At 37.5% G+C, this 27,972-nt stretch overlaps 1 protein-coding gene and 1 long non-coding RNA gene across 4 annotated transcripts in view; one reads left to right on the top strand and one right to left on the bottom strand.

Moving 5' to 3' along the window:
* LOC306655128 overlaps window positions 1-27,972 on the top strand; it is a 554,397-nt gene that overhangs the window by 182,978 nt on the left and 343,447 nt on the right. The gene's annotated exons all lie outside the window — the stretch shown is intronic.
* The window catches only part of PLCB1 (phospholipase C beta 1), a 722,251-nt gene that overhangs the window by 120,202 nt on the left and 574,077 nt on the right, over window positions 1-27,972 (bottom strand). For all 3 annotated transcript variants that reach the window (XM_079129398.1, XM_079129397.1, XM_079129399.1), the window contains exons 24-26: window positions 10,137-10,269; window positions 8,060-8,113; window positions 3,333-3,552 (exon numbers count right to left, since the gene is read on the bottom strand). In XM_079129398.1, coding sequence (XP_078985524.1) covers window positions 3,333-3,552; window positions 8,060-8,113; window positions 10,137-10,269 — 407 coding nt within the window. The remainder of the gene's footprint in view (window positions 1-3,332; window positions 3,553-8,059; window positions 8,114-10,136; window positions 10,270-27,972) is intronic.

Here is a 27,972-nt window from a genome sequence, read left to right on the forward strand (position 1 = left end):
GGCTGGGGCTTGACTTTACTGAGCTTGTTTGTCCAGAGTTGGTGATGCCTGTACCTACTTCAAGGAGCTGCTGTGGGAAATACATGGAACAGTGCCTGTAGGTGCTCAGTACTTGCTCTGGGTTGAATGGTATCCCCTCTAATTTCATATCCTTTTAGAACCTCAGTTTATTCCCTTATTTGGATATTAAGGTAATAACTTTCTTATTACCTTTGGATAAGGTACACCTGAGCAGAGAAAGTCTATAAGCTAAGGTATGTCAAGTATTTCCTACAACCACACAAAAGCTAAAAGAATTAAGGAAACTCCTCCCCTAGATCTTTCAGAGCAGGTGACTACTGATACCTTGATTTTGGACTCCTAGCCTCCAGAACTGTGAAACCATATATTTATTTTATTTTAAGGCATCCAGTTAGTGGTGCTTTGCATGGCAGTTCTATAAACCCAAAAGAGCCCACATGCCTGGCTCTTCCTTGACACTTAGTAGAGGGGCTAGTCTAGGACTGGAAGCAGCTCCTTGCCAAAGGTAAAAAGAGTAGTCTGTGTGGTCAGCCATACCTAGTGTCCATAATGTCTGGGGTAAGGTATGATAACAACCCAATGTGGAATTCTATGAGCAAATGATATTTTGAAATTCATGTGGAAATCAACAATCCCAAAGTTGGGATTCTGACAATTGGCACACACCTTGGTTGGAGTTTAGAGGTAGGGCTTGCAGTCTTCATGCAAGAGATTTGCAATTAAAGTTCATGGTGCTTGAGAATCCTAACTATTTTATCATGGTGGGCTCTAAGTAGGACCTACAGGTTTTTGTATGAAGCACTGGGGACTGAGGATGGGAAGGTAGATGGAGACTGGGCCCCAGGAGTCCTTTAGGCCATGCTTCTATTTTTTTCAATGACTTTGAAGGATTCTAGACCAGGGCCATGGATGGGAAGTGCATGGACCAGTAGCATTGGCAAACCCTAGGAGCTTGTTAGAAATTCAGAAGCTCAGGCCCCACCCAAGGCCCCTGAGATAGACTTCTGAGCCTCAAGTGTCTTTCTCAGTCATTCCCATGTACCTTAAAATATGAAATATATTGGTCTAGTCTTGATCAAGTCCATGAATAGATTTGGTCTGGAGTGACAGCATGAGTTTATTCTCCACACAAGTTGGTTTCCTCTCTCTTCCAGATTCTGACTTCATATCCTAGGCTCCCCTTAAAATCAAGTAGTCATCTATTCTCTCCATGTCTACCACCATAATCCTAAACCAAAACATCATATGACATCACTTGGATGGACTTGTGAAAAAGTTTCCCAACTGATCACCTGGCTCCCACATTGAGTCCTCACTTTAATAAGAGTGTTGTCCATGGACCAGCAGCATCAGCATCACCTGTCTTGGACCTGCTGAATCAGAGCCTGCAATTAAGAAGATCCCTGGTGGCTGTGTCTATTTGAGAAGCCCAGCTAAGTGTCTTTCACTCACCAACTGGAATCATTTCCTGAGAATATTAGTTACACATAACAATTCCACTTATGTTTTTCTTGTTCAGTGGATTCATATTGTACTTACATAAATTCTGGACTATTCATTACTTGATCCAGCTCTGAAGAACTCAGTGGTACCTTTCTCCCTCCCATTTCCCAGACCTCATCTTTTTTTCTTTAATTTTCTTATTTATTCCAATTAGTTATACATGACAGTAGAATGCATTTATGCATTTTGATAAATCATACATAAATGGAGTATAGTTTCTCATTTTTCTAATTGTACATATTGTAGGATAACATCGGTCATGCAGTCATATATGTACATGAGGTAATAATGTTTCACTCTACTATCCTTCCTACCCCATGTCCGTTCCCTTCCCTTTACTCCCCTCTACCTAATCTAGAGTAACTATTCTTCCCTTGTGGCCCCCCTCCTTATTGTGAATTAGCATACGCATATCAGAGAAAATATTCAGTCTTTTGTTTTATGGGTTTGGCTTATTTCACTTAGCATGATATTCTTCAACTCCATCCACTTATCAGCAAATGCCATAATTTCATTTTTCTTTAAAGCTGAGTGCCCAGACCTCATCTTGTTTTACTCTACTCATGATTTACTCTGTCTCACCCACTTTGCCAGATTTACAGTATTTGGAACAAATTCATGTTTTCCTTCCATAGGGCCTTTGGTATTGGCTGTTCTCTCATCATGGAATAATCTTCCCTCATTTCTTACATAGTTGACTATGATTTACTCTTAATGTATCAGTTCATTACAGATTGACATGTCAAAAGGGCTCTACTGTTCCAAGTTATTCTCTATCACTTTATCCTTTTCTTGATAATCCTTATCACAGGCTGAAATTATTTGGTGTATTTATTGCTTATTGCTTATTTTCCCTACATTACCTCATTAGCTATTTGAGAGTGAAAATTGTGCAGGTTATATTCATTACTGAGTCCCCAGGCTATAATATGCATTCAATAAATATTAGTTTAATGCATGTGTGAGAAATGCTTCTACCATCAAGGTCTGGATACAAGAGGCTGCAGGGACTCCAGTTCCAAACATAATGTAGGGCATTATGGGAGATAGGGCTACAAGAGTGGAGTCTTCTGTTTTCTCTAAGACAAGTTGCCTCTTCAAATAGGTTCTAGGGACATAAGGCCATGTTTTTATATCTACCAGATTGCAGCTGTAATATAAGCAGTCAGCAGACTAGTATTAGGTCCACGGGCAGAAAGAATTAAATGGAGGACTTGATGTCTATTTTCAGAATTTGACTAAATAAAGTCACAGCTGAGCCCACTACTGTGCACCTATAGTTCCAGCTACTCGTGAGGCTGGGGCAGGAAGATCACTTGAGCCCAGGAGTTGAGGGCCAGATTGAGCAACAGAGCTAGGCCCTGTCTCTCAGGGGGGAAAAAAAGAAAACTAAAAGAAAAAAATAAATAAATTCTTCCCACAAGCAGGACTGATTCAAAAGCTATAGAGAATGGAGCCGAGTGCACTGGCACAAACCTGTAATCCCAGCAGCTTGGGAGGCTGAAGTAGGCGGATCAAGAGTTCAAAGTCAGCCTCAGCAATTTAGGGAGGCCCTAAGCAACCCAGTGAGAACCTACCTCTAAATAAAAAACATAAAAAGGGCTGGGGATCTGACTTAGTGGTTAAGCACCCCTGGGTTCAATTCGTGGTCAAAAAAAGGAGAGAGCTATAGAAAATGGAGAGTGCTGGTGGCTTTTCTTTTTAGTGGTGCAATAGGTCCACAATTATGGCACAAAACATCATAGAATATCAGTGACCCATGGAATTGACTGTCTTCATGAAGTAAAACAGATACTTATTTAACTCACTTTTTCTTGCTGTCCTTTTTGGCTGTCTTTTCCAGAGCTGCCCTCCTCCTCAAGTAGTCGTTCTGAATTTCATTGTATTTTGTAGTGTGTTCTTTGATCAGGTCAGTAGTTTTCTTGTGGTGTCTCTTCACCAGGTCTTTCATTTCTTTGTAGTGCTTCTTTTGAAGTTTCACAAATGATTTCTGTTGCTTTAGCTCTTCAATAGTCTGCGCTTCCACTTCTACAACCAAAGAGCATAAGAGCTAAGGGACAGGAAGGACTGATGGTCCAGATATACAGAGAAGCAGCAACCTGCTTAGTGAACAACATCTGTCTGATCTTGGCCAACTGAAACTTAAGAGTAAAGTTTGATGCCACTAGTCTGCCTCTATTACTTGCTATTTCATGACTGGGTTACCCAACTTCTCATCATTTGCACTTGTTTTTAAAAAGGTTGGGATTCCCTAGAGACTGAGTCCAAGAGTGGGTATTCAGGTGCATGTGATTTACTGAAGGAAGAGAAATGAGGGAGGCACATGGGGCAGGACAGCAGCTGAACAAGGATGTGTCTCAGCTACTGTTGAGCTTCTGCCTGATCCCAGGGGAGCTTAGGAGGGTGAACTGCACCATAGGCTTGGTCTCCTCATAGGCAAGAGGCCCAACTTCTTGAATCATTGCATAGTTAGTGGGTGGAGGCATAATCTTCTGCACCAGGCTTCCTTTGGGCTGAGGGCAATTTTTCAAAGACAGAGAAGCTAACAGTTGTTGGTAGCCAATCCTCCCCACAGCTGGGACATGGTGTACCAGATGTGCAGGGAATCTGGGCAGTACATTCATAGCAGCCACTTTAAGGGTTTATAACACTTGTACAAGTTTATAGGGTTGCTATGATGATGAAATAAAAGAATTCACAGAAAGCATTTAACCGTTTTTGACATCATATCCATAGAGGCTTAGCAAATAATTGTGTGAGTTCCACAGTGCCATCTCTAAGGGGCACACTCACGGTGAAGACACCACATCTGTACATATATCTCGACAGGATACAGCAGTAACATATCTTGAGGGAGTGCGGGGGCACCTGGCTCTCCTTGCAGTGCTTGACAGAGTTCCACTCAAGGATGATTGTAGAGACTCATCCTAAAAGGATTGTATGCCAGATGTATGCCTCCCTAGCTTGGATGTTATTCTGTGGAGTTTTCCTAATAATATATTACTCACTTCAGTCTGAGGATCTTGCTAGAGGTGATGGGAATAATTCTACAAATTTCCAGAAAAACATCATGGAGACAAAACACATGTTGAAACCCTGTGATGTTAACCTCACTACAGGAGAATGTTTTTATTATGTTAAAAAATCAAACACTGCATTTACTGGCACAGCCAGAACCTGTTGGGGTACAGAAATTTATAGATAACAATGTTTCCCCAAGTTCTAAGCACAAAGCATCTCCCACAGTAGCTACTAGATATGGACCAGCTTATTTTATCAGTGGCAAGCCCTGGTACCCCCCTAAAGGCAAGCCCTTAGAGAAGGTAGATATGATCTCCCCCTGTCTCCTACAGATGATGGTTTTGTTTATGTGTGGTGGTAAGGTAAAAGAATAAGGTTTCACAACATTCCTTCCTTCCTACAAAGAATATGTCACCCCTATAATAAACGTTGGTACATAATAACCATTGGGACCGCTGCCCTCCTGTAACCCTTAATTCAGCAATTTAGATATTAACCAGAAGGACCTAGTAGAGATGGTCACATGACATTATTTGTCTGTTGCTTTACCGCAAAAATAATAAAAATAGTCTTAGGTCATATAGAGTTTAGATATTAAGGAAATAAACATTGTATTAGCTCATTGACGTAATTAGATATTTTTAAAATAATTGTGATTAAGTAAGGATAATCTTAAGGTTACTGTTTTCTCATAATCTTTCGGTAAAAACAATTTCTGCCTATGCTTTGGAAACTTCTTTGATTTTATTAGTCACAAGCCTGTTATCAAAGCCTGAAGAAAAATGTATATAAACCCAGCCTTCCCCAGAATAAAGTGGGATTGATTGCACCAGAACTAGAGTCTGTGTCTTTCATTCTCCATCCATTGCCGACGCTGTCTCCCCACGCCCCGTTTACCAGTGTGGAACCCATTGACTCCTGCTAGGGCTGGACCCCGGCAAGGGAGGAACTTCTAATTCAGTTTGCAGGAAGGCATCCCAAGGGTTAGTGGCAGCCTATATAGCATCATAGTCAATATTGAGAAAACATTTATTGTGACAGAGCCTGACCTTAAAACACTGTGTACTTCACTGACATATTTCATAGATTCTAGAAACTGCATTTTCAATATATGTTCACGTTTCTGAAATAAAGATACATCTTATAGTCAATGGGCTACCAAAATTTTGTAGGATTTTTCTTTCTTAGCAATACATGAGCAAGGGGTGTCTTTCAACTGATGGTGTCTTAGCTGCAGTGAATTATCATTGACTTGGACTTAGTCAAAGTTCACATATTTCCATCCTTTGACCTGAACTTTCTGCTTCCGGGAACATAAAATGTTACCATAAATATTTAGAAATGTCAAGAGATTCAGAAAATAATATATGCCATGAATAACAACAGACCTGAATAGAAAATGAGATACCTAGTGGATAAACACTAAAATCAGAAGCTATTTATGTTCCTAGATGCTAAGATCTTTAAGCATTTGAAATACATTTACTTCCCTTAAATGTGTCTATCTAGTCTTTCTCTTGACTTTTTTAATTTTTTTTTTAAGATAAAAGCCATGGAGAAAACCAGGTATATTTATTTAACAGTTTCCCTCAGGCCCAAACTGACTCATTATAGTTGCATAATAAATTATTAGATTAAGAATTTATAATCTCAAGGAATTGCTGCATTTGGGCAGTAGATTCAACCCTGTTTCCGTAAAAATAATTTGCAGCACATCAGCTATGAATGGCTTAAAAAAGGAGATCCAACTTATAATAAAAATCTTCACATAAAATTCTGTAGTTTTGCTGGGCATGGTTGTGCACACCTATATCCCAGTAGCTTGGAAGGTTGAGGTAGGAGGATCATAAATTCAAAGCCAGTCTTAGCAACTTAGTGAGGCCCTAAGCAACTTAGAGAGATCCTGCCTCAAAAAAAAAAAAAAAAAAAAAAATTTTAAAATGGGCTGGGGATATGATTCTGTGGTTAAGTGCTTTTGGGTTTGATTCCTAGAACAAAAAAACCAAAAACAAACAAAAAAAATATATTTTAAAAGTATGTAGATGGAAGGTTATTCCTAGAATACATTGTAAAGTATAAAGGTAATGACCATCTATATAGAAAAAAAATTCCTTCTGAATAAGTCACCAAGACATAATCATGGCTAATATATTGGCACAGACTCATTGTATTTTGTCTATGCATTTATTTATTTTTGTTAATTTTTATTTATTTATTTATTTTTGATACTAGAGGTTGATCCCAAGGCACTTAAGCACTGAGCAACATCCCCAGCCTTCTTATTTTTATTTTGAAACAGGGTCTTGTTAAGTTGCTTAGGGCCTCACTAAGTTGTTGAGGCTGGCATTGAACTCCCTATTCTCTTGCCTCAGCAGCTGAAGTCACTGGGATTACAGGTGTGTACCACCTAGCCTGGTACATTAATGTATTCTTAAAAAGCATTGGACACTTGTTGTATATATCAATGTTTTCTCTGAAACTAAGACTTTTAAGATATTTTGTTTGCTTTAATGCATTCCTCAAGTAATTTTCTATGCATATTGTGTGTAATTTTGTGAAATACAAATGCACACGGAAAAGTACATCAATCATAAATACATAGCCTTGTGCATTTTCCTAAAGTTAACGTGCTTCAATAACCATCACCAAGGTGAAAATCAGAATATCATCAGCACTCCAGACACCCTCTTTGGGGTTCCTGCCCTCACTAGGCTTAACCTAATTCTGGGTTATAATGGCATGAATGGGTTTTACCTGTCTTTGAACTTGTTGTAGATCAAATTGTGCTCTTTTGTGTCTGGCTTCTTGTTTTCTGCATTATGCTTATGAGTTTTATCCACATCAGCATCTGTGACTTTCTCATAACTGTATCCTATTCTACATTGTAAATATGCTACAATTTACTTATCTATCTTACTGTTTGATATTTGGATTATAGATATTTGGCTCTTCCCAGGTGCTCTTTTTGGTGAACATGTGTGTACACTGCTGTTGTGTGTTGGGTCAAGTATTTTAAATATTTTTAGGACTCTACTACATATTGAAAATTGTATTGAAGAAAGCTTGAACTGATTCTAGGACCACTAGTTTATGTAAAACTAACCAAATATAAAATAATTTAAAACTGCATCATGGTTCTTAAATACTATGCATTTTCTGGTCACAAAAGTGTCACATTCTGCATATCTAAAATACCGTTAATTGTCGGCATTTTAGGAAGAAATGCATTACTGTTCAGAGTCACACCCAGTAGGAATCTATTCTTTGATTCTGAAATAGCTATCTTGTGGAAGTATATTTTAAAAGTATGCCAGTAAGGTCCTATTTATCAACTATGGTTATTTCTCTGTGATTGCATCATGTAATGTGCCCTATGTATCTGATTTTTTTAAAGAAGAAATTTTAATGATATTATTTTTCAGAGAAAATGTAAATATCTTTTTCTCTAAATACTTATGGTGTGTAATATTTAGCTACCAAATTTCATGGAGCTGGGGAAGTGGGCAGTATTTACCTGTTAAGACACTCTGAATAAGATCTTCTGTTTTGGCAGGTGCCTTGACAGAACCTGCAATAAAAAGGCAAAGTAAATAAACTTCTTACACTTCAAATTTTATTCTTCCTGCTAGGAAAAAAAAAAAAAAAAATGGTGAATGAAAAATGTTTGTAGAAAATTATTTATAACAAAATTACTCTAAAGAAGTCTTCTTTTTGTATTTTTGAGACAAAACTATATGTGTAATTATATAGGTGATTCATACACAGGGAGAGAAAAGACAACTCTCCACTTGGATTAAAATGACAAATTCAGTTTAGGTAATGCTAGTGCCACCTTTTGACCAAATCGGGAATGACACATGGTCTTACGTGAAAAATGTAATATTGCAGTTCCATTTTTCAGCTTGCAAAATGGAACTGCAATATTACATTTTTCACGTAAGCAATTTTTTACATCTGTGTCGTTGCTTTCTAAAATGAATGTGAATGCCATCTTTTATCAATGCAACTTGCCTTTTTCATTACAGAATTTTTCTTTGGTGTAATCAATAAACTTTGGTATGATATGATTGAAAAAAAAAATCAATGCAGCATTGCCTGCAATGCTGAGCATTTGCAGGCAAGAGCCATTCATGGATGTCAAAATCAGCTACCATAATTTAAGAACCAATGAGATATTTGCATATCTTGAAACATCATCCCTCGGATATCAAAGAGGGGAAATCTTAACTTTCCAGGGAGAAAATACCTTAACCAAATACTCCAAAATTGTGGCAGATGGAACATATCAATATCACACCCCTGATATGATGAACAGAGAAGGACACAGCATGACTTCTGTTATGTTCGTGCCCAGAAGTGCAGGAGTCAGTCTATTCAGGAGAAAATAGGCAGCCCAAATTGGGGGACATTTTACAAAAAATATTAGAATTTCTCAAGGCTATTAAAAACAGGAAGCACAGAGGGACTGCCATAGATTAAAGGAAACTAAGGAGACTTATAACTACAATGTGGGATCCCAACTTGGAATCTGGGACAGCTAAAGGACCTTAGGGGAAAGCAGCCAAAGTTCAAACAAGGTCTGCAGTTCAGTTCAGTGTATTGTGCCAGTGTTAATTTCCTGATTTTGAAAGTTGCACCATGATCTTGCCACATGGTGACTTTCGGGAAAAGGGAGAGTTTTTGCCATGTATTCTGTGCCACTTAAAAAATATTTTCTGTTCATCAAATTATTAGGAAATATCAGGTTTAAAAAGTCAAATCCTAGTATATGCTATCCTTCATCATGGTGACATTCAAAGGAAGGACCCAACTGAAGCCTATCCTAGGAAGCTCACTTTCTATTACCAGAAATAGGACATTCATATGAGAAATGATTACATAAACCAGTGTAAGATTAAAGGTCAAGTGAGCTGCAGAGAAAACAAAGGCCTTTTTTTTTTTTTTTTTTTTTTTTTTTGAGAAAGGAGACATGAGTATAATTTTGGTTGAAATATAAATGAAAACTATTGGGAACTATGTCTGTCCTGACATCAGTTTCCACTGGCTAAGTTGGTCCTCAGGAAGTACTGTTCCCTCTCAAAATTGCAGCCTATTCATCAGCACAAGGGGGATGATAATAGAATCTCCTGTGGAGGGCCGGTGTGAGGGTGAGATGAAATAATCCAAGCGAAGGGTTTAGCAGAGTGTGTAGCACATGGTAGACACTCAAGGGCACTGAAAAGCAAGCTGGAGTAAGAGGAAAAGGAGCTCTTGGCAGAGACTTAATGAAGTAGGACTAAGAATGTGCTTCTAAAGCAGAGTTGTTTATGAGTTGCTTGAAGAACTCTTCACAAACCCTGCCAGCAGATGGATCATAATCCTCCACTAATAAAGACACAGGAAACCTGGGGGAGTTCTAAGTAGCCAGCAGAGCCTGGTGAGCACTTGAGCCCTCTTGCCATACATACATTCATTCATCCGCTCCTCTCTCAGATCTGTGCTGCTTTCCTCACTTGAAATCACACAGCCAACTGAACTACGCTGCTCTGCAGTAAGGACACCAAAGCTCCACTCTTTCTCACCTCGTGCAGCTCTGCTTTGCTATCCCTTACCTGGAGCAGGTTGGCTGTGCAGAGCCTGGGAGGGTGGTTTGGGTGCCAGGGATGTAGTGTGATTCACCCCATTTTCTGCTGGGGTTGTCCTTGTTTCGCTTGGAGCCTCTGCTGGTGTTTCCCCAGGATCAGCCTGAAATCATAAGTAGTCTTTCATTTTTCTACTCTTCCTATTGGACTTGCATTACCTTTCTAAACCTACAAGCCTATGTGTTTTCAACAACTCGGAATCTGAAATACCTGATTTTAAACTGGAAAGAAAGATGAATGTATCAGAGTGTGGAGTCATGACTGTGACAGGTAGATGGAATTAAAGGCCTCCATTATTTAGACCCTTTTGTAGTGCCCTTCCTCACTGCTTCTGGACCTGACCCTGTGGTTTGCTTTCATCAAACATGACAGTAGCATAAGGCTAGCCTCAGCAACTTAGCAAGACCCTGAGGGATGTAGCTCAGTGGTAAAGCAGCCCAAGTTCCATCCCCAGTACTGCAAAACAAAAACACAAGAGAGTATCAAACTCTATGCAAGCAGAGGATCATAAAGACAAGTGTGATCTTCTCTGCTCTTTCTCAGACCTTCCCCACTGTAAGCAATCAGATAAAAGATGCTGTGTAGGGGACCTGAGTCACTCTGGCTGGCATGTCTGGTGCTTGCCAGTCCCAGCTCTCCACACACACATCAGAGAGTCAGCTAAGAAAAGCTGAGCCTGGTCCAGATCAGCAGAAGTGAACAAATGACTCCGCAAAAAAGAAGTAAGTAGTTCATAATGTAAGCCACTCACTTTGGGGATTGTTTGTTTTATGGAAATTACTAATTGATGTGGTGAATAAAAAGAGCACAGATTTCAGAGCTTGACTTGTCTGGCTTGGAATCCTGGCCCTGCTGCTTCCTAGTGGTGATTAAGTGGATAGGTGAATTAAGTGATACTAGGCAAGTCACTTATTCTTGGTGTCTCTGTTTCTATAGAGAAAGGATATACAAGTACTGGAGATCATAGTATTATTTATTGTGCAAGGCTGTTTAGGGGATCAAATAGGTTAATATTTACAAAGTCCTTAGAATTCTTCATGACCCAGAGCAAATATGTGTGTGTTAAATAAATAAAACAAACATTTATGTTTATGCAACACCACCAATGGATAATAAATGCATGAAAGCTTATGGAATCTCCATTTCACCTACTCCAGCAGCTGCTCCACCATACCCTATACAGAGTGAACATTTAATAAATGTTTGCTGCATAAATTGTTATCCTGATAAAATAATTGCCTCAGTCATTACATACTATTCAGTGATGCTTTTCAATACCCTGAACACTGTGGCTCTTCATTAGAATTGCCTTCTGAGTTTATGGCAGGTTTTACTGACAATGAGGTTATTCTGATGTTCTACTTTGTAGTACATTTATGAAATACCTTAGGAAATATATTTTTCCAGAAGGCATTAGTAGCTCAACATTGTGACATTTTGTCATATCATTACAGATAACAGACTGTCATATGAAAATACTTTTATCAAAGGTAAGATAAAGGTGAAAATAGTGATGTTGATTATCACAAGTGGTTTTTAATCCATCCACCAAAGCATCTTTAAAACATGAGTGCCAAAATGCTTTAAACAATGGCAAATTTACTTTATGTCAACACATAATCCCTGCCTATAAACCATGGACTATTCAGGCTGGTGGCATTGAGGTAGAAGAGATGGTCACTTTATTTAGTTACATCCATTAGGAAAATTCTCCCTAGAATCACATGCCAAATGGAAGGATGCCAGATGTATTCTTTGGTCAGCAAGACATTGCAAACATGAGGCTACTTATCCAAATGCAGTATGTGGACTGTGTTTTCTTTGGCTCACCCAATGTTACCAAATTTTTCAGTGCAAGTTTTACATTTGAAAAATGGATTTCTTACTTCTTTTGAACAATCAGATTCGGCAACACTGGACCTATACACTCATACTGGGCTAGAACTGAATCATTTCTCCACCTTGTGAGATTATTTCCTCCTTTCTCACTTAAGTTCTTGACCTGCCTGGCTCCTGTAGGCAACTGGGTTTGTGGATGACCCTGGAGAAGTGTGAAAAATAATAGATGCTTGGCAACAAAATTCATAAAAGAAATGCACTTGTGCTGCACAGATGGTCTGAAGCAAAAGGAGCAACAGACAGAACATTGGGTCATTAGGAAAGTCAATTGCTAGCCTTGGTCTGTTGATTTCTACACAACAGGGCCAAAGCTTCCTAGCAACCTCCTCCCCACAATGAAGGGGGTGTCCATGTTTACCACACTAGTTGTTTTGCCAGCAAAGAAGGAAGGTGTACTATCCCATGTGCATCTGAAGAAATGCTTAGTCAAGGATCACACCTGGTAATATCTCCAGACAGCATGGGCTGCACCCACACAGATTCAGGGGGCACTATTCACAATGTGTTTTCATAGGCAGTTGATAAGCAAAGTGGGCTAGATTTAATGTAGCACTGTCCAAAGCTGGAAAGAGATCTACAAATGGGGCAGTTGTTACTCAGTTTTAGCCTACTGCTACCCAGGTTTAGAGAAAAACTGGAAAATTGAATTCGTATGTGAACTCCCACTGTTTCCAAGAGGCCAGACACATCTTCAGTCCACATTAGTTCTGAAGCTGCCAATCTATACCCACTGTTCAAAAGAGCAGGGAATCCTGAGACTGTCAGGTTAAGCAATATATCCTTAGCTATCCTAAAGGGACAGGAGTGCTCTGGAAACTGGAAACGCAGTGAACCAGGAAGCAACCATTCACAGCTCACCGTTCCCCTTGTTCCCACCTGGCCAAACAAAGATGGAGGGAAGAGGGCAGGTAAGGAGGATATTAAATGCTGGACTGAGGAATTTGGGGATCCTTGTGTAGTTGGAACTTTATAAAGGGTTTCTTATGGTTTTTCTGGAGACAAGCTTCATATGTTAGTTGAGTGAAAATCTATGATGGCAAATAACAGACTAATATTTGAAGATTTTTGCTATGGGCTGTGTATATAAATTTTAATTGACTACATTTACCTAATGGCAGTTGGTAATAAAAGCCAAGGTAGATCAACATGTGCTAGATATTATTGCGGGCACAAGTCCTATCTCAGACAGCTGGGTAAGCCACAATCTCAGCACCATTATAAAGCAAAGAAGTTGTTATCCAAAGTCTTTACTAAACACTTAATTAAAAGTCTTGTAATTTGCCAGAGGTAATACAGATGACCAGAGAACTGGTATTTGAATGTATGCTGTCAATCTGAATCCTAAATCTTTCAACTGGTAGTTCACTCTATAGTCTATGAGAATAGCAGCATAAGGAGCCACAAGAATAACATAACTGAAAATATTGAAGATATATGTGAATTAGTAAAATGATAACATGTTCATATAAACATGAACATAATTCTCAAAGTGATTGCTCTGTTGCACTAAAAGAATCCATATGTAAAAAGTTAAAGTCAATGATATGATTAAACATAAGAGTTAAAAAACGAAAAAGCACCTATAGTAATGCAATACTATAATTTAACTTTTTGATATGATTAAAATGTAGAATAATTCTCAACATATGGACATATAAGAAGAAACATAAAAATCAAATCCCCTGTTCCACTCAAAAGAATCAGTAGAAATCAACACATGTGACTTTATTTCTCCCCAGGTTTTCCCAAATATTCACTTTTGTGAGGTTTAAATACACACAAAATCCTTTCATATGGTAGTGGAAATTATGATAACAAAAGAAACAGAAGTGTGTTTTATTAATATTTGAAAGACTCTTAGGATCCAAATAAACACGGAAAGAAGGTTCAGAAAATGGGGCTTCAGTTTCCCTAACTGAATCTTGCATTTTAGGATAGAAGGGAAAAAAAGCACGGAATGAACCAAAGCAGAAGTGAGACCCTGCCCTCTAGTGACCAAATGAAATTATTACAAAATTATTGCAATATTTTTCTTTAAAACATGGCAAAAATGGCTTTCTAAAATTAAAATTTTATAAAAATATTCTTAGTTTGAAAACGAACATGAGTGTCTTGAAAATGTAGGTGAATTAGTAAAATGATAACTGAAAGGCCATTTTTATAAGTTTTCTAGAAGGAAAAACATTATAGGCTGATTTATAAAGAATCTGCCATCCTGGGCACTGAACATTTGAATCTGATAATCAGACTGATGAGATTGAGCATTTGGAGAATGTAATAGAGTGGTTAGCATGTTAAGTAAAGGGTCTTCCAAATAACAGATGTGCGACTGAGCTATTTCAGGTATTTGAGGATGCTGGCTTTGTCTGAGTCATCTGAAAGGTATAGTCCCTTCCACGTAACTAGTTAAGATGATGGTACCTTAATCTGGTCACCAGCTGTTAAGGAACAAGATCATTAGATTTTCCCCCCCAGAATGTTATAGATGAGACTTGTAATTTCATGATGCAGAAACCTAATTAGGACAGATGTGTACAGTGGCTGATTTTATTAGATTCAGAATTTCCCTCCAGAAAGATCTTCCCCAAATGTATGTACAACTTGTGCCTTACATTTTTGTTAGCTGAATAAAATTCAATAATATGTTCACCTTACATTTCAAAGAAATGCAGGATTATTCTTTTTTAAAAAGTTGTACTGATACATGTGTTCTCTAGTGTTTAGGAGTGAGGTATACTACATGTTTGCAGTCTAATTTGAAATTCATTAAAACTAAGATGGACTAATAAATGGATAGAGGGTTATGCATGTGATAAGGGGAATGTATCAACACTTTAATTATGAAATCTGAGTGGACAGATGGGTGTGCATTCTACAATTCTTTCAAAGTTTATGTATGTTCTCAAATTTTCATGATAAAATATGTGAAGAAAGACCCCTATATTTTGGAGAGTGTACATGGTGAATTAGAAGTAAGGAGGTATTGGGAAGTATTGAATACAGGGGCACTTTCTCACTCAGCTACAACACCAATTTTTTTTTTTTTTTTTTTTTAAAGACAGGTTCTTGCTGAGTTGCTGAGACTGGTCCCAGGCTTATAGTCCTCCTATCTCAGCCTCCCAGTAGCTGGGATTAAAGGCATATGCCTGGCAGTTTTTAAAAGAAGTTTTGAATGAACACCTAAGAAGTAAAACAGTTTTTTTGTTGTTTTTAAAATTAATTTCCAGCAAGTTCTTCTAGCAGTGATTGGAACATGGCTGCAAATGATTCTTTTATTTTTGGTACCAGGGATGGAACCAGGAGTACTTAACCGTTGACCCACATCCCTAGCCCTTTTTAATATTTTATTTAGAGACAAGGTCTCGCTAAGTTGCTTAGGGCCTTGCTAAGTTGCTGAGGCTGGCTATGAATGGGCAGTCCTTCTGCTTCAGCCTCCTAAGCCGCTGGACTATAGGTGTATGCCACAGTGCCTGGCTTGCAAATGATTCTTAACCTAGCATGGCCATGTCATCATATAAAGGAATCATCAGCATGTACCTGTTGATCCATTGTAACTAAAGTCCATATGTAGGATTGTGAATTTTTACTAATGTTAGTTTCTTCCTTCAGATTATAAGGTCTAAGAGAGCATCTCATAGTTCTCATCATTATATAAATGTATGTATGTATATATATATAAATATGTAATTCTCAGCTACCCAGCCAAGTGACTGGCACATAGTTGGGTTAAAGCAATATATTGAATGAATGAATAAAAGAATAAATCCACATTTATTTTCCTGTTGGGGTACAAGCAGTAGATATGCTTTTAATGGCAAGGTCCAGAAACCAAGAACCAACTAAATATTATGCTAAAATAGGAAAAATATTTTTACGTGAAGGAATAAATTAATGAACAGAAATAATGAAAACAATGTCTTTTTCTTTGGGTTAGAGAATATGCAGTGGACTCAATTATACTAGGGTATTTAGAAAGCTATTGAATCAGAAACTCTGGAATGGGACTTATTAATCTGTGTTTTAAGAAGCCATCCAGGTGATTCTGATACATGCTCAAGTTTGAGAATCTTGCTACTCAAAATATGATCCATGAGCCAGCAGCACCAGCATCACCTGAAAGCTTGTAAGAAATGCAGACTTTTGTGACCTCTGCCAGATCTATTGAACATGCATCTGTGCTGTAATAAGATGCCCAGGCCTACTGTAAGCACAATAAAAACGGAGAAGTTCTACTCTGGAGCAGAGTGTAAACACTTATCATTTATTGAGAGTCATGATTTTATAATCCCTAGGCTATTGAGTATGGCATGGATTACAATTTTCAAGTTTCTGAATTCATCCCTATTTTGGGAAGATGAATCCCCCCAATCTTTTATTATAATCTGTTGAGATTTTTTAAAAATTATGAAGGAGATTTGTAAAAGCACTTGCATGGAACCAATCCTTCACTCATTTCAATTCAAGTGAATTTATGGTATTCTCCAGATATCTCATGTAAAAGATAAGATAGTTGTTCAATTTATTAGCCACTGATACTAGGCCAATCACTCTACCATTATGATAAGTCATTTCCTCTTCTAAAATGGGAATTGCTATGTTTGTTCTAGGTAGAACCCATTTTTATTGAGGGCATTCGATAAAAGTGCTTTGTCAATGCCAAAGTCATATAGTATAGAAACGGAAGGGATGGTATCATTTTTTAATGGTCATTTCCTAAAAAAGTAAACTTTCTCTTCTTACTTTATTGTTCGACTTAAAGTTCAAGGATCTTTATAAACTATTTTTTTCTATAAGTTGATATTTTGCAAACTCATTATTGGGGGAAGATGATTGGAGAAGGAAGAGTTTCATTTTAATGAGAATCCAGTATGAGCAGTAAACCTCACCCTTGAATTTAGTGCCAAGTTGTTAAACTGTGGACAAAGTGTCAAGCTTCTGTCTTGAAGAAATTAAGAGGTACCAAGACTTTATTCAGTCAAGCACTGTGAACTTCTGAGAGTACCACGTTGAAATTCTTTTGCTGTTGCGATATTTTACTAGTGAAATTCATGTCATTGTTCGAGTACCGTATCCCTTGGTGCCATACACTGAATTAGGAAATGTTTGCAAACTGTTCTAGATAAACTGGGATGCATTTCAATTCACTCATAAAAACATAGGAAACTGACAACATAAAAAGTAGATCTCTTGGAATAAAATAAATTTTACTATTACAATGACTTTCCCTTTTCAACATTGATATTATGCTAAGAGCACACACACCTGAATGTGCATGATGAACACAGAGATGATGTAGGGAATTCTTGTAATAGAAGAGTTGGTCTTAAGGGCCAAGTGAGGCCTTGAACAGGTACTCTGTGGTAGATCACAATTTTCCCCGTGGAGGAAATGAATACTTGGTGAATGAATACCACTTTTGTAACTTGGAAGTACTGAAGAATCAGTCCTTGCTGAAGGCTACCAGAAAATTACAACTTTGTTATGGAGGTAATGTGATATGGTGAGGTATAGATTCTTGTCACTCAGAGTGTGCTGCCAGACTGCCTGGGTTTCAGACTCAGTCCTTTTCATTAATAATTGTGTGGCACTGGGTAGGGATTTAACTTCTCTGTGCTTAAGTTTCTTCATCTGGTAAATGAAAAGAGTAGTAACTAGGACGTATAGATATCTTTTAAGCAAGGTGCTCAAATTTTCAATACTCCTACCTCGGTCTCCCAAGTTGCTGGGATTACAGGTGTGTGCCACTGTGCCTAGCTCAGGGAATGCTTTTGATGTTTATTTTTTCTTCACTACTCTGACATGCTACACCTCATGTTCAGATATTGTAGTTTGACATTAATGCTGTTATGTAATACTTTCTCATCCATATAGTGAATGTTTCTCTTCATATGTGTATTTTTTAAATAGGAAATAAGCTGGGTGAGGTGGTACATGCCTGCAATCCCAGCCACTTGGGAAAGAGAGGCAGGAGGATCACAAGTTTAAGGACATTCTGGGCAACACAGTTATACCTCTCTCAAAACAAAACAAAAGGCAGAAAATAAAAAAAAAAAGTCACTGATATTTCATTAGGCATTTCTGTGATTACATTAAAGTATTTGAGTATGAATTTTTTTAAAAAATTGTAAAAGAAATGTGTATAGAAAACATGCTAAAGGGCATATGGCAAAAATAATAGTATCTGAAGGTAACTGAGGGACTTTTATCTTGTTTACTATGTTTATAAATTTTTTAAAATAACTTTTAATTTAAAGGAATAACTTTAGGTGATCCAAGATGGCGGACTGGAGGGTGACTGCATCTCCAGTCACTCCAGAACCCAGGATTCAAGAAGGGGAGGCATTGAGAGACTCGGACTAAAATACAGCCAAGGGGTGAGTCTCCCCCACCCAGTGAAGTGCTGCCCAGGCGGCAGGCCCGGATTCGGGGGTCTTATTAGAGCAGGGCAGAGCAGCTAGAGTCCTCCCCAGGTGGCCATGCACACTCTGGCAGTGGGCTCCTCCCTCAGGGCCAGATTCTCCAGCCTCGCGGAGCAGGCCCCCCAGTGAGAGCCTTTCTGCACAGAACCAAGCTTCAAGTCCCTGAAACAGGGCAGCGAGTTCCTGCCTGCAGGTTGCTTCAGGGACCAGGACAGGGCAGCCAGGGACTTCACCAAGCAGCCCGCAGCCCGGCCCCCTCCGGCGGGAAGCGCCTTTCCAGGCTAGCTTCTCGAAGCAGATCCCCCCAGTGAGAGCCTTTCCACACAGAGCTAGCTCCAAGTCCTGGAACCAGTAGTGGGCTAGGAGCAGCTTTCCTTGGAAGCACTGCATTATCAAGTTACTCCAAGTCTTCAGGCTACTGAACGCTGGGAGGTGAAACACTGGAAATCTACAGAGATAATATAAGTCAATAGAAGAATTCTGCAATATCACAAAGTCCCACTGACATCTGATCAATATGAGAAAACAAGGGAAGAAAATGTCCCAAACAAACCTAGATACTATATCAATAAAACCCAATGACAGCACAGCAGAAGAAATGTCAGAAAGGGAGTTCAGAATGTACATAATTAAAACAATCAGGGAAGCAAACGAGGAGATGAAAGAGCAAATGCAAGCACTGAAGGAGGAGGTGAAAGAGCAAATGCAGGCATTAAATGATCGCACCAATCAACAGTTAAAGGAGCAAATACGGGAAGCAAGAGATCATTTCAATAAAGAGTTAGAGATATTGAAAAAAAAACCAAACAGAAATCCTTGAAATGAAGGAAACAATAAACCAAGTTAAAAACTCCATAGAAAGCATAACCAATACGATAGAACACCTGGAAGACAGAACCTCAGATATTGAAGACAAAATATTTAATCTTGAAAACACAGTTGACCAAACAGAAAAGATGGTAAGAAATCATGAACAGAATCTACAAGGATTATGGGATATCATAAAAAGGCCAAATTTAAGAATTATTGGGATTGAGGAAGGATTAGAGAAACAAACCAAAGGAATGAACAATCTATTCAATGAAATAATATCAGAAAATTTCCCAAATCTGAAGAATGAAATGGAAAACCAAGTACAAGAGGCTTATAGGACTCCAAATATACAAAATTACAACAGACCCACACAAAGGCATATTATTATGAAAATACCTAACATACAAAATAAAGACAGAATTTTAAAGGCTGCGAGAGAAAAAATCAGATTACATTCAGGGGGAAACCAATAAGAATATCAGCAGATTTTTCAATCCAGACCCTAAAAGCTAGAAGTGCCTGGAACAACATTTACCAAGCCCTGAAAGAAAATGGATGCCAACCAAGAATCTTATACCCAGCAAAACTTACTTTCAGATTTGACGACAAAATAAGATCCTTCGATGATAAACAAAAGCTAAAGGAATTTACAAAAAGAAAGCCAGCATTACAGAACATTCTCAGCAAAATATTCCATGAGGAAGAGATGAAAAACAACGATGCAAATCAGCAACAGGAGGAACTAGCCTAAAGGAATAGCCAAATAAAGGGGAAACCAAATCATGTCAAAAAATAAAAATGAGTCAAATGACTGGGAATACAAATCATATCACAATAATAACCCTGAATGTTAATGGCCTGAACTCATCAATCAAAAGACATAGACTGGCAGAATGGATTAAAAAGAAAAATCCAACAATTTGCTGCCTGCAAGAGACTCATCTCATAGAAACAGATACCCATAGACTAAAGGTGAAAGGATGGGAAAAAACATACCATGCACATGGACACAGCAAAAAAGCTGGAGTATCCATCCTCATTTCAGATAATGTGGACTTCAAGCCAAAACTAGTCAGAAGGGATAAAGAAGGACATTACATACTGCTTAAGGGAAGCATAAATCAGCAAGACATAACAATCATAAATATCTATGCCCTGAACATTGGCTCATCCATGTACGTCAAACAAATCCTTCTCAATTCCAGAAATCAAATAGACCACAACACAATACTACTAGGCGATTTTAACACACCTCTCTCACCTCTGGATAGATCTTCCAAACAAAAATTGAATAAAGAAACCATAGATCTCAATAACACAATCAACAATTTACACTTAACCAACTTATATAGAATATACCATCCAACAAAGAACAAATACACTTTCTTCTCAGCAGCACATGGATCCTTCTCTAAAATAGACCATGTTTTATGCCACAAAGCTACTGTTAGCAAATACAAGAAGATAGAGATACTACCTTGTACTCTATCAGATCATAATGGATTGAAATTAGAAATAAATGACAGAATAAAAAACAGAAACTTCTCCAATACCTGGAGATTAAATAATACCTTATTATATGATGAATGGATAACAGAAGACATCAGGAGGGAAATAAAAAAATTTTTAGATGTAAATGAGAACAAAGACCATCATATCAAAATCTCTGGGACACTATGAAAGTAGTACTTAGAGGAAAATTTATTTCATGGGGTGCATTCAACAAAAGAAGTAGAAATCAACAAATAAATGGCGTAACACTACAGATCAAAGCCCTAGAAAAAGAAGAGCAGACCAACGCCAAAAGTAGTAGAAGACAGGAAATAGTTAAAATCAGAGCGGAAATTAATGAAATTGAAACAAAAGAAAGAATTGGAAAAATTAATGAAATAAATAGTTGGTTCTTTGAAAAAATAAACAAAATTGATAAACCCTTAGCCACACTAACAAAGAGAAAGTGGGAGAAAACTCAAATTACTAAAATTCGGAATGAACAAGGAAATATCACAACAGACACGAGTGAAATACAAAACATAATTAGAAGCTATTTTGAAAATCTATACTCCAACAAAACAGAAAACCTCGAAGACATCATGTTTCTAGAGACATATGAATTACCTAAACTGAACGAGGAGGACATACACAACTTAAATAAATCAATTTCAAGCAATGAAATAGAAGAGGTCATCAAAAGCCTACCAACACAGAAAAGTCTGGGACCAGATGGGTTCTCAACGGAGTTCTACAAAACCTTTGAAGAAGAGCTCATTCCAATACTTCTCAAAGTATTCCATAAAATAGAAGAGGAGGGAACCCTCCCAAACTCATTCTATGAAGCCAATATCACCCTGATACCTAAACCAGACAGAGACACATCAAGGAAAGAAAATTTCAGACCAATATCCTTAATGAATATCGATGCAAAAATTCTCAACAAAATTTTAGCAAATTGCATACAAAAATATATTAAAAAGATAGTGCACCACAATCAAGTGGGTTTTATCCCAGGGATGCAAGGTTGGTTCAACATCCGGAAATCAATAAATGTCATTCACCATATCAACAGACTAAAAGTTAAGAATCACATGATTATTTCAATAGATGTAGAAAAAGCATTTGATAAAATACAGCATCCCTTCATGCTCAAAACACTGGAAAAAACTGGGGTAGTGGGAACATTCCTTAACATTGTAAAGGCCATCTACACTAAGCCCATGGCCAATATCATTCTAAATGGTGAAAAACTGAAAGCATTCCCCCTAAAAACTGGAACAAGGCAGGGATGCCCTCTTTCACCACTTCTATTCAATATCGTTCTTGAGACTCTAGCCAGAGCAATTAGACAAACCAAAGAATTTAAAGGGATACAAATTGGAAAAGAGGAACTCAAACTGTCCCTGTTCGCTGATGACATGATTATATATTTAGAGGAACCTGGAAATTCCACCAGAAAACTCTTAGAACTCATAAGTGAATTCAGTAAAGTAGCAGGTTACAAGATCAATGCTCATAAATCCAATGCATTTTTATACATAATTGATGAATCTTCAGAAAGAGAAATTAGAAGAACTACCCCAATCACAATAGCATCGAACAAAATAAAATACTTGGGAATCAATCTCACAAAAGAGGTGAAAGACCTCTACAATGAGAACTACAGAACACCACAGAAAGTAATTAAAGAAAACCTTAGAAGATGGAAAGATCTCCCTTGTTCTTGGATAGGCAGAATTAATATTGTCAAAATCGCCATACTACCTAAAGTGCTATACAGATTCAATGCAATTCCAATTAAACTCCCAATGGTGTACCATACAGAAATAGAGCAAGCCATTATGTAATTCATCTGAAAGAATAAGAAACCCAGAATAGCTAAAGCAATCCTCAGTAGAAAGAGCGAAGCAGGGGGTATCGCAATACCAGATCTTCAACTCTATTACAAAGCAATAGTAACAAAAACGGCATGGTATTGGTACCAAAATAGACAGGTAGATCAATGGTACAGAATAGAGGACATGGACACAAACCCAAATAAATACAATTTTCTCATACTAGACAAAGGGGCCAAAAATATGCAATGGAGAAAAGATAGTCTCTTCAACAAATGGTGCTGGGAAAACTGGAAATCCATATGCAACAGAATGAAAGTAAATCCCTATCTCTCACCCTGCACAAAACTCAACTCAAAATGGATCAGGAACCTTGGAATCAGACCAGAGACCCTACATCTTATAGAAGCAAAAGTAGGTCCAAACCTTCAACTTGTTGGCTTAGGATCAGACTTCCTTAACAGGACTCCCATAGCACAAGAAATAAAAGCTAGAATCAACCACTGGGATAGAGTCAAACTAAAAAGCTTTCTCTCAGCAAAGGAAACTCTCAGTAATGTGAAGAGAGAGCCTACAGAGTGGGAGAATATCTTTGCCACTCATACTTCAGATAGAGTGCTAATTTCCAGAATCTATAAAGAACTCAAAAACTCTACACCAAGAATACAAATAATCCAATCAGCAAATGGGCTAAGGAAATGAACAGACAATTCACAGAAGAAGATGTACAAGCAATCAACAGATATATGAAAAAATGTTCAACATCTCTAGTAATAAGAGAAATGCAAATCAAAACTACCCTAAGATTTCATCTCACCCCAATTGGAATGGCAATTATCAAGAATACGAGCAACAATAGGTGTTGGTGAGGATGTGGGGAAAAAGGTACACTCATACATTGCTGGTGGGGTTGCAAATTAGGGCAGCCACTCTGGAAAGCAGTATGGAGATTCCTCAGAAAGCTTGGAATGGAAGCACCATTCCAGCTATCCCACTCCTTGGCCTATACCCAAAGGACTTAAAATCAGCATGCTACAGAAATATAGCCACATCAATGTTCATAGCTGCTCAATTCACTATAGCCAGATTGTGGAACCAACCTAAATGCCCTTCAGTTGATGAATGGATAAAGAAACTTTGGCATATATACACAATGGAATATTACTCCTCCATGAAGAATGATAAAATTATGGCATTTGCAGGCAAATGGATGAAATTGGAGGATATCATGCTAAGTGAGATAAGCCAATCTCAAAAAACTAAAGGATGAATGATCTCACTGATAAGCGGATGAGGACACATAAGGGGGGGTAGGAGGGGTTAGTGTTAGGGTTAGGGTTAGGTTTAGGGTTAGGGATAAGGAGGGTGGTAAGAATGGAGGAAGGAAGGACTGTATAGAGGGAAAAGAGGGATGAGAGGGGTGGCGGGGAAGGGAAAAAAATAACAATGAATCAAACAAGATTGCCCTATGTAAATTTATGATTTTTAATTAAAATAAATAAATAATAAAAAAGGAATAACTTTAATAATTTAAATGAATAACATAAATAGTATAAAGGATTTGTTAGGATTCAGATGAGGTTCTTTTGCACAAATTTATAAATTTTTTCCTTTGAATTATGATTTATTTGAAAAATCATTTTAAGATCAAATAAATCCATCAACTTAAATCTCTATTATTGCTTTGATTTCTAACAATTATTCATTTTGTATATGAGTATTGTATAATTGAATATTAAAGTATATATGTTATCTGACCAGTGTCTTGTCACATGATCAGAAGTAAATACCTATTGTTTGAACACTGGGAGAATAATTGAACTTTCTCACATATTTGTTTGAAAATTACCCTATGAGGATAACTGATTAGACTATTACAGTCTGGGAATACTTTACAGTACACTGAAGTCTGTTCAAATAGAAACAACCTTTAGAAGTGTCACGTTGAAAGGACCATACTGGGAAAGTCTTAACTGCTAAAATATTGCCTTCCAGGTCCTAGGCAGAATATTTTTTGAGAAAACCACAGGTACTTATTTTCAGTGGCCTCATTCAAACAAACTTACATTATTGCACAAATAAAAGCCACACTGGAGTTCAAAAGCACAAAATGACTTTTCTTTCCCAGTATTACAGGGTGAAGACAAATGATTTTTTTTTTTTTAGTTTCAAAAATGAGGCCAGTTAAGGTTTCGACATTTCCAGGGGAAAAAACTCAAACGTTCTCTATGATACCAATATGGAATCTATGTAGTTGAACACCTCTACAATTATTTCTAAAATTGGAAAAGTACAAATATTCTTTAAGTTTAACCAGTTTTATACTTCTCTGAAAATTCCTTCTGATCACTTTACATAAAGGAGATACAAAAATAATAATTACTTCTGTAATTTTATGTCTCTTAGAACTCTATTCTCATATAGCTTTTTGATAAGTGTTATCTCCTGCAAAAAGATGGCTTTCAAAGGACACCAATGTGAAAGAAGGTCTCTGTAATCTCAAAGGCCCTCCATCTCTTTCCCTTTAGAGTGACCTTTTTTCCCAATCATTAAAGAAACAGTCTGTCTGAGAGATCATCAACAAGAATATTTTATTATTTCAACTTAATTGCTGTATTATAGCAGCTGAAATGTGTAGGTGTCTGCAAATATTCTTTTAAATGAGTAATTACTTCTTGGAGACAACAGTTAACAAATAGGTAGTAGATGGTAATATATTGCTTCTAAACAGTGAGAATACAAATAATTTTATTTGAGGATGTTTCTTTCAACCTCCACTTATCTCTCTTTTTAATTTATTTTTTGGTACCAGGGAGATTGAACCCAGGGGGTGCTTAACCACTGAGCCACATTCCCAGTCCTTTTTATATTTCATTTAGATACAGGGTATTGCTAAGTTGCTTAGGGCCTTGATAAGTTGCTTAGGGCTTCACTAAGTTGCCGAGGCTGGCTTTGAACTCCAAATCTTCCTGCCTCAGCATCCAAGGCGCTGTGGTTACAGGTATGCACCAGCATGCCAGGTTCAAATGTCTATTTCTTAGATAATGAAATACATCCAGTTGATTAAAGAGATTCCTGTTCTAATTAGAGAAGAATGCTATGATTTATTTATATCTATACAAACAATCTTTACCTTGAATTATACTTCATTAAATAAATTGTCTTTTACTCTAGTAAAGGAGGAGAGAAAAGAATTCTAGAACTTCTGGGGATTTACGGAAGCAGATCTAATCTCATATTTATGTCCATAGGAGCAAACCAAGAAATTCATTCATAGACTTCTCTTGTCTTGTGTAAACTTTTTAAAAAGCCCTGGGAAAGAAAAGTAGTATGATCTCAGAAGAAATACCAGAATCAAAGATATAACAATTGCCAAATCTTTAAATTCCAGTTCCCAAGCAAAAAAATTCAGAGAAAGCACTCATTCTTGTATTTAATTATAAACAGCAGGCTACTTAGTGCTGTTGGATTCCCTAGATGCAGACTTGGACATGGGGATTCTTGAGTACATGATTTATTCAGAGAATGCTCTCAGGAGGAAACCACAGGGAAGTGAGGCAGGTGGGGCAAGACGGGAAGAAGATCAGCTGAAATATGGCCTCCAAGTCCAACCTCAGCTGATGCCCCTGGGAGCAGTGGAGCCTGCACTGCAACACAGAAGTTGCCCACTGGAAGCAAGGCACCTGAGCTCTTCCTCATCTAGGTCTGCCGGTCCTTGGGCTTGGCTGCTCCCCTACCCAAGGAAGAACCTGCTAGGTATGTCAGGTAAGGTGGTACCTATCAGCCCAGGCCAGCCCCCAGAGGAGTTAGCAGGTGAGGGCCCTTTGTAGTCAAGCCCCATAGCAGTCCTATAGCAATGGATGCAGCAGCTTAGAGAGGGGATCCCTATAGATCTCCAATAGAGCCCCCTTCAAACAAGTAAATAAACCTTCTTCAGTAATCCCCATACAAGCAGCAAACACTAGAACTAGTGCAAGCAGGGGGACTAAATGTTTTTGTTTTATTCATTTTTCTCTCTGAAAAAACTAAGCTCTGATATTAGAGGCAAATTAATTTTCAAAGCATGTATGTCTTCTATTAGGTATAATTTAGGTATAATTTTCAGTTAATATAAAATAAGCCTATTTTCTGCATACCACAAAAAAAATCTTCATAAAATTTTCCAGTCTAATTTTTAATTGTATCATACAGGATGTATCTGTTGGTCTTATAATGGCCATGGTATAAATAAGAACCTAGAACTGGAGGTACAGCTTAGTGGTAGAGCACACACTTAGCACATTGAAGGCCCTGGATTCCACGATCTCTAGCACCAAAACAAAATGAAGTAAGAAACTGGCACGTTTTACCTTTAGGTTAAATTGCTTTCCTTCTAGTTCATCTCATTTTTTCTCATGTTTAATGAACTTAACATCTAAAATCAAAAATTTCTAAAACTCTATAGAAAATAAAAGGAAATAATCCCAGATGGATTCAAAATGCATTAATATGTTTGTTGAAGATCTGATTAAAATAGTGAAATATTGCAAATATCCAATAATAAGGGATTAGGTAAATTAATTATGATGTGACAAAAGACACTGAGCCACTAAAAGTCGTTTTGTAGAAGACAATTTAATGCCAAGTGCAGTGGCATAGACCCGTAACCCCAGCAATTTAGGAGGCTGAGGCAGGAGGATTGCAAATGCAAGGCCAGCCTGGGCAACTTAGTGAGATCCCATTTCAAAATAAAAAGTTAAAAAGGGCTGAGGCTATGGGATGTGGCTCAGTGGTTGAGCACCCTGGGTTCAATTCCTCTTACCCCCAACCCCACACACAATCTAATGACATGGACATATTATCAATATTATTCCATTTTTAAAAAAACTAATAATTGAGCATAAAAAGACGAGCTATGTGTACAACCCATATTCACGTTGCTCTCTCTGATTGGCTCCTGTCTTCTCTTATTTTTATTTTGAAAATTTTCCATAATCCCGAGTTATTTTGGAAATATGCATTAAACATTATCAACTCTAATGGATTTGTTAATAGGCATACAAGGTATCCAAGCAATTTTCAAAGTTTTCTTCCTACATTGTTAGTTGACCATTTCTCTTTTTTCTTGAAAATTTCCGCTGATTATTCAAGAGAAATATGAAAAAGAGCTAATTTCTATCATTATTCTAAGTATTGATGTCATCTCCAATAATCATTAGATTATATTTTACTTTTTTAAAAATCAAAAGGGTTGTCACTCTATTTAAGCACTATATTTTTAGATTTCATTTGTAATATTTCTTCACCTTCAGTAATTAGTCTTTAGGTTGTTTGTGATGGCTTACTCCCATAATTCCAACTACTTGG

This window comes from Sciurus vulgaris, assembly GCF_902686455.1.
Source record: "Sciurus vulgaris genome assembly, chromosome: 2".
Taxonomy (NCBI): Eukaryota; Metazoa; Chordata; class Mammalia; order Rodentia; family Sciuridae; genus Sciurus; species Sciurus vulgaris.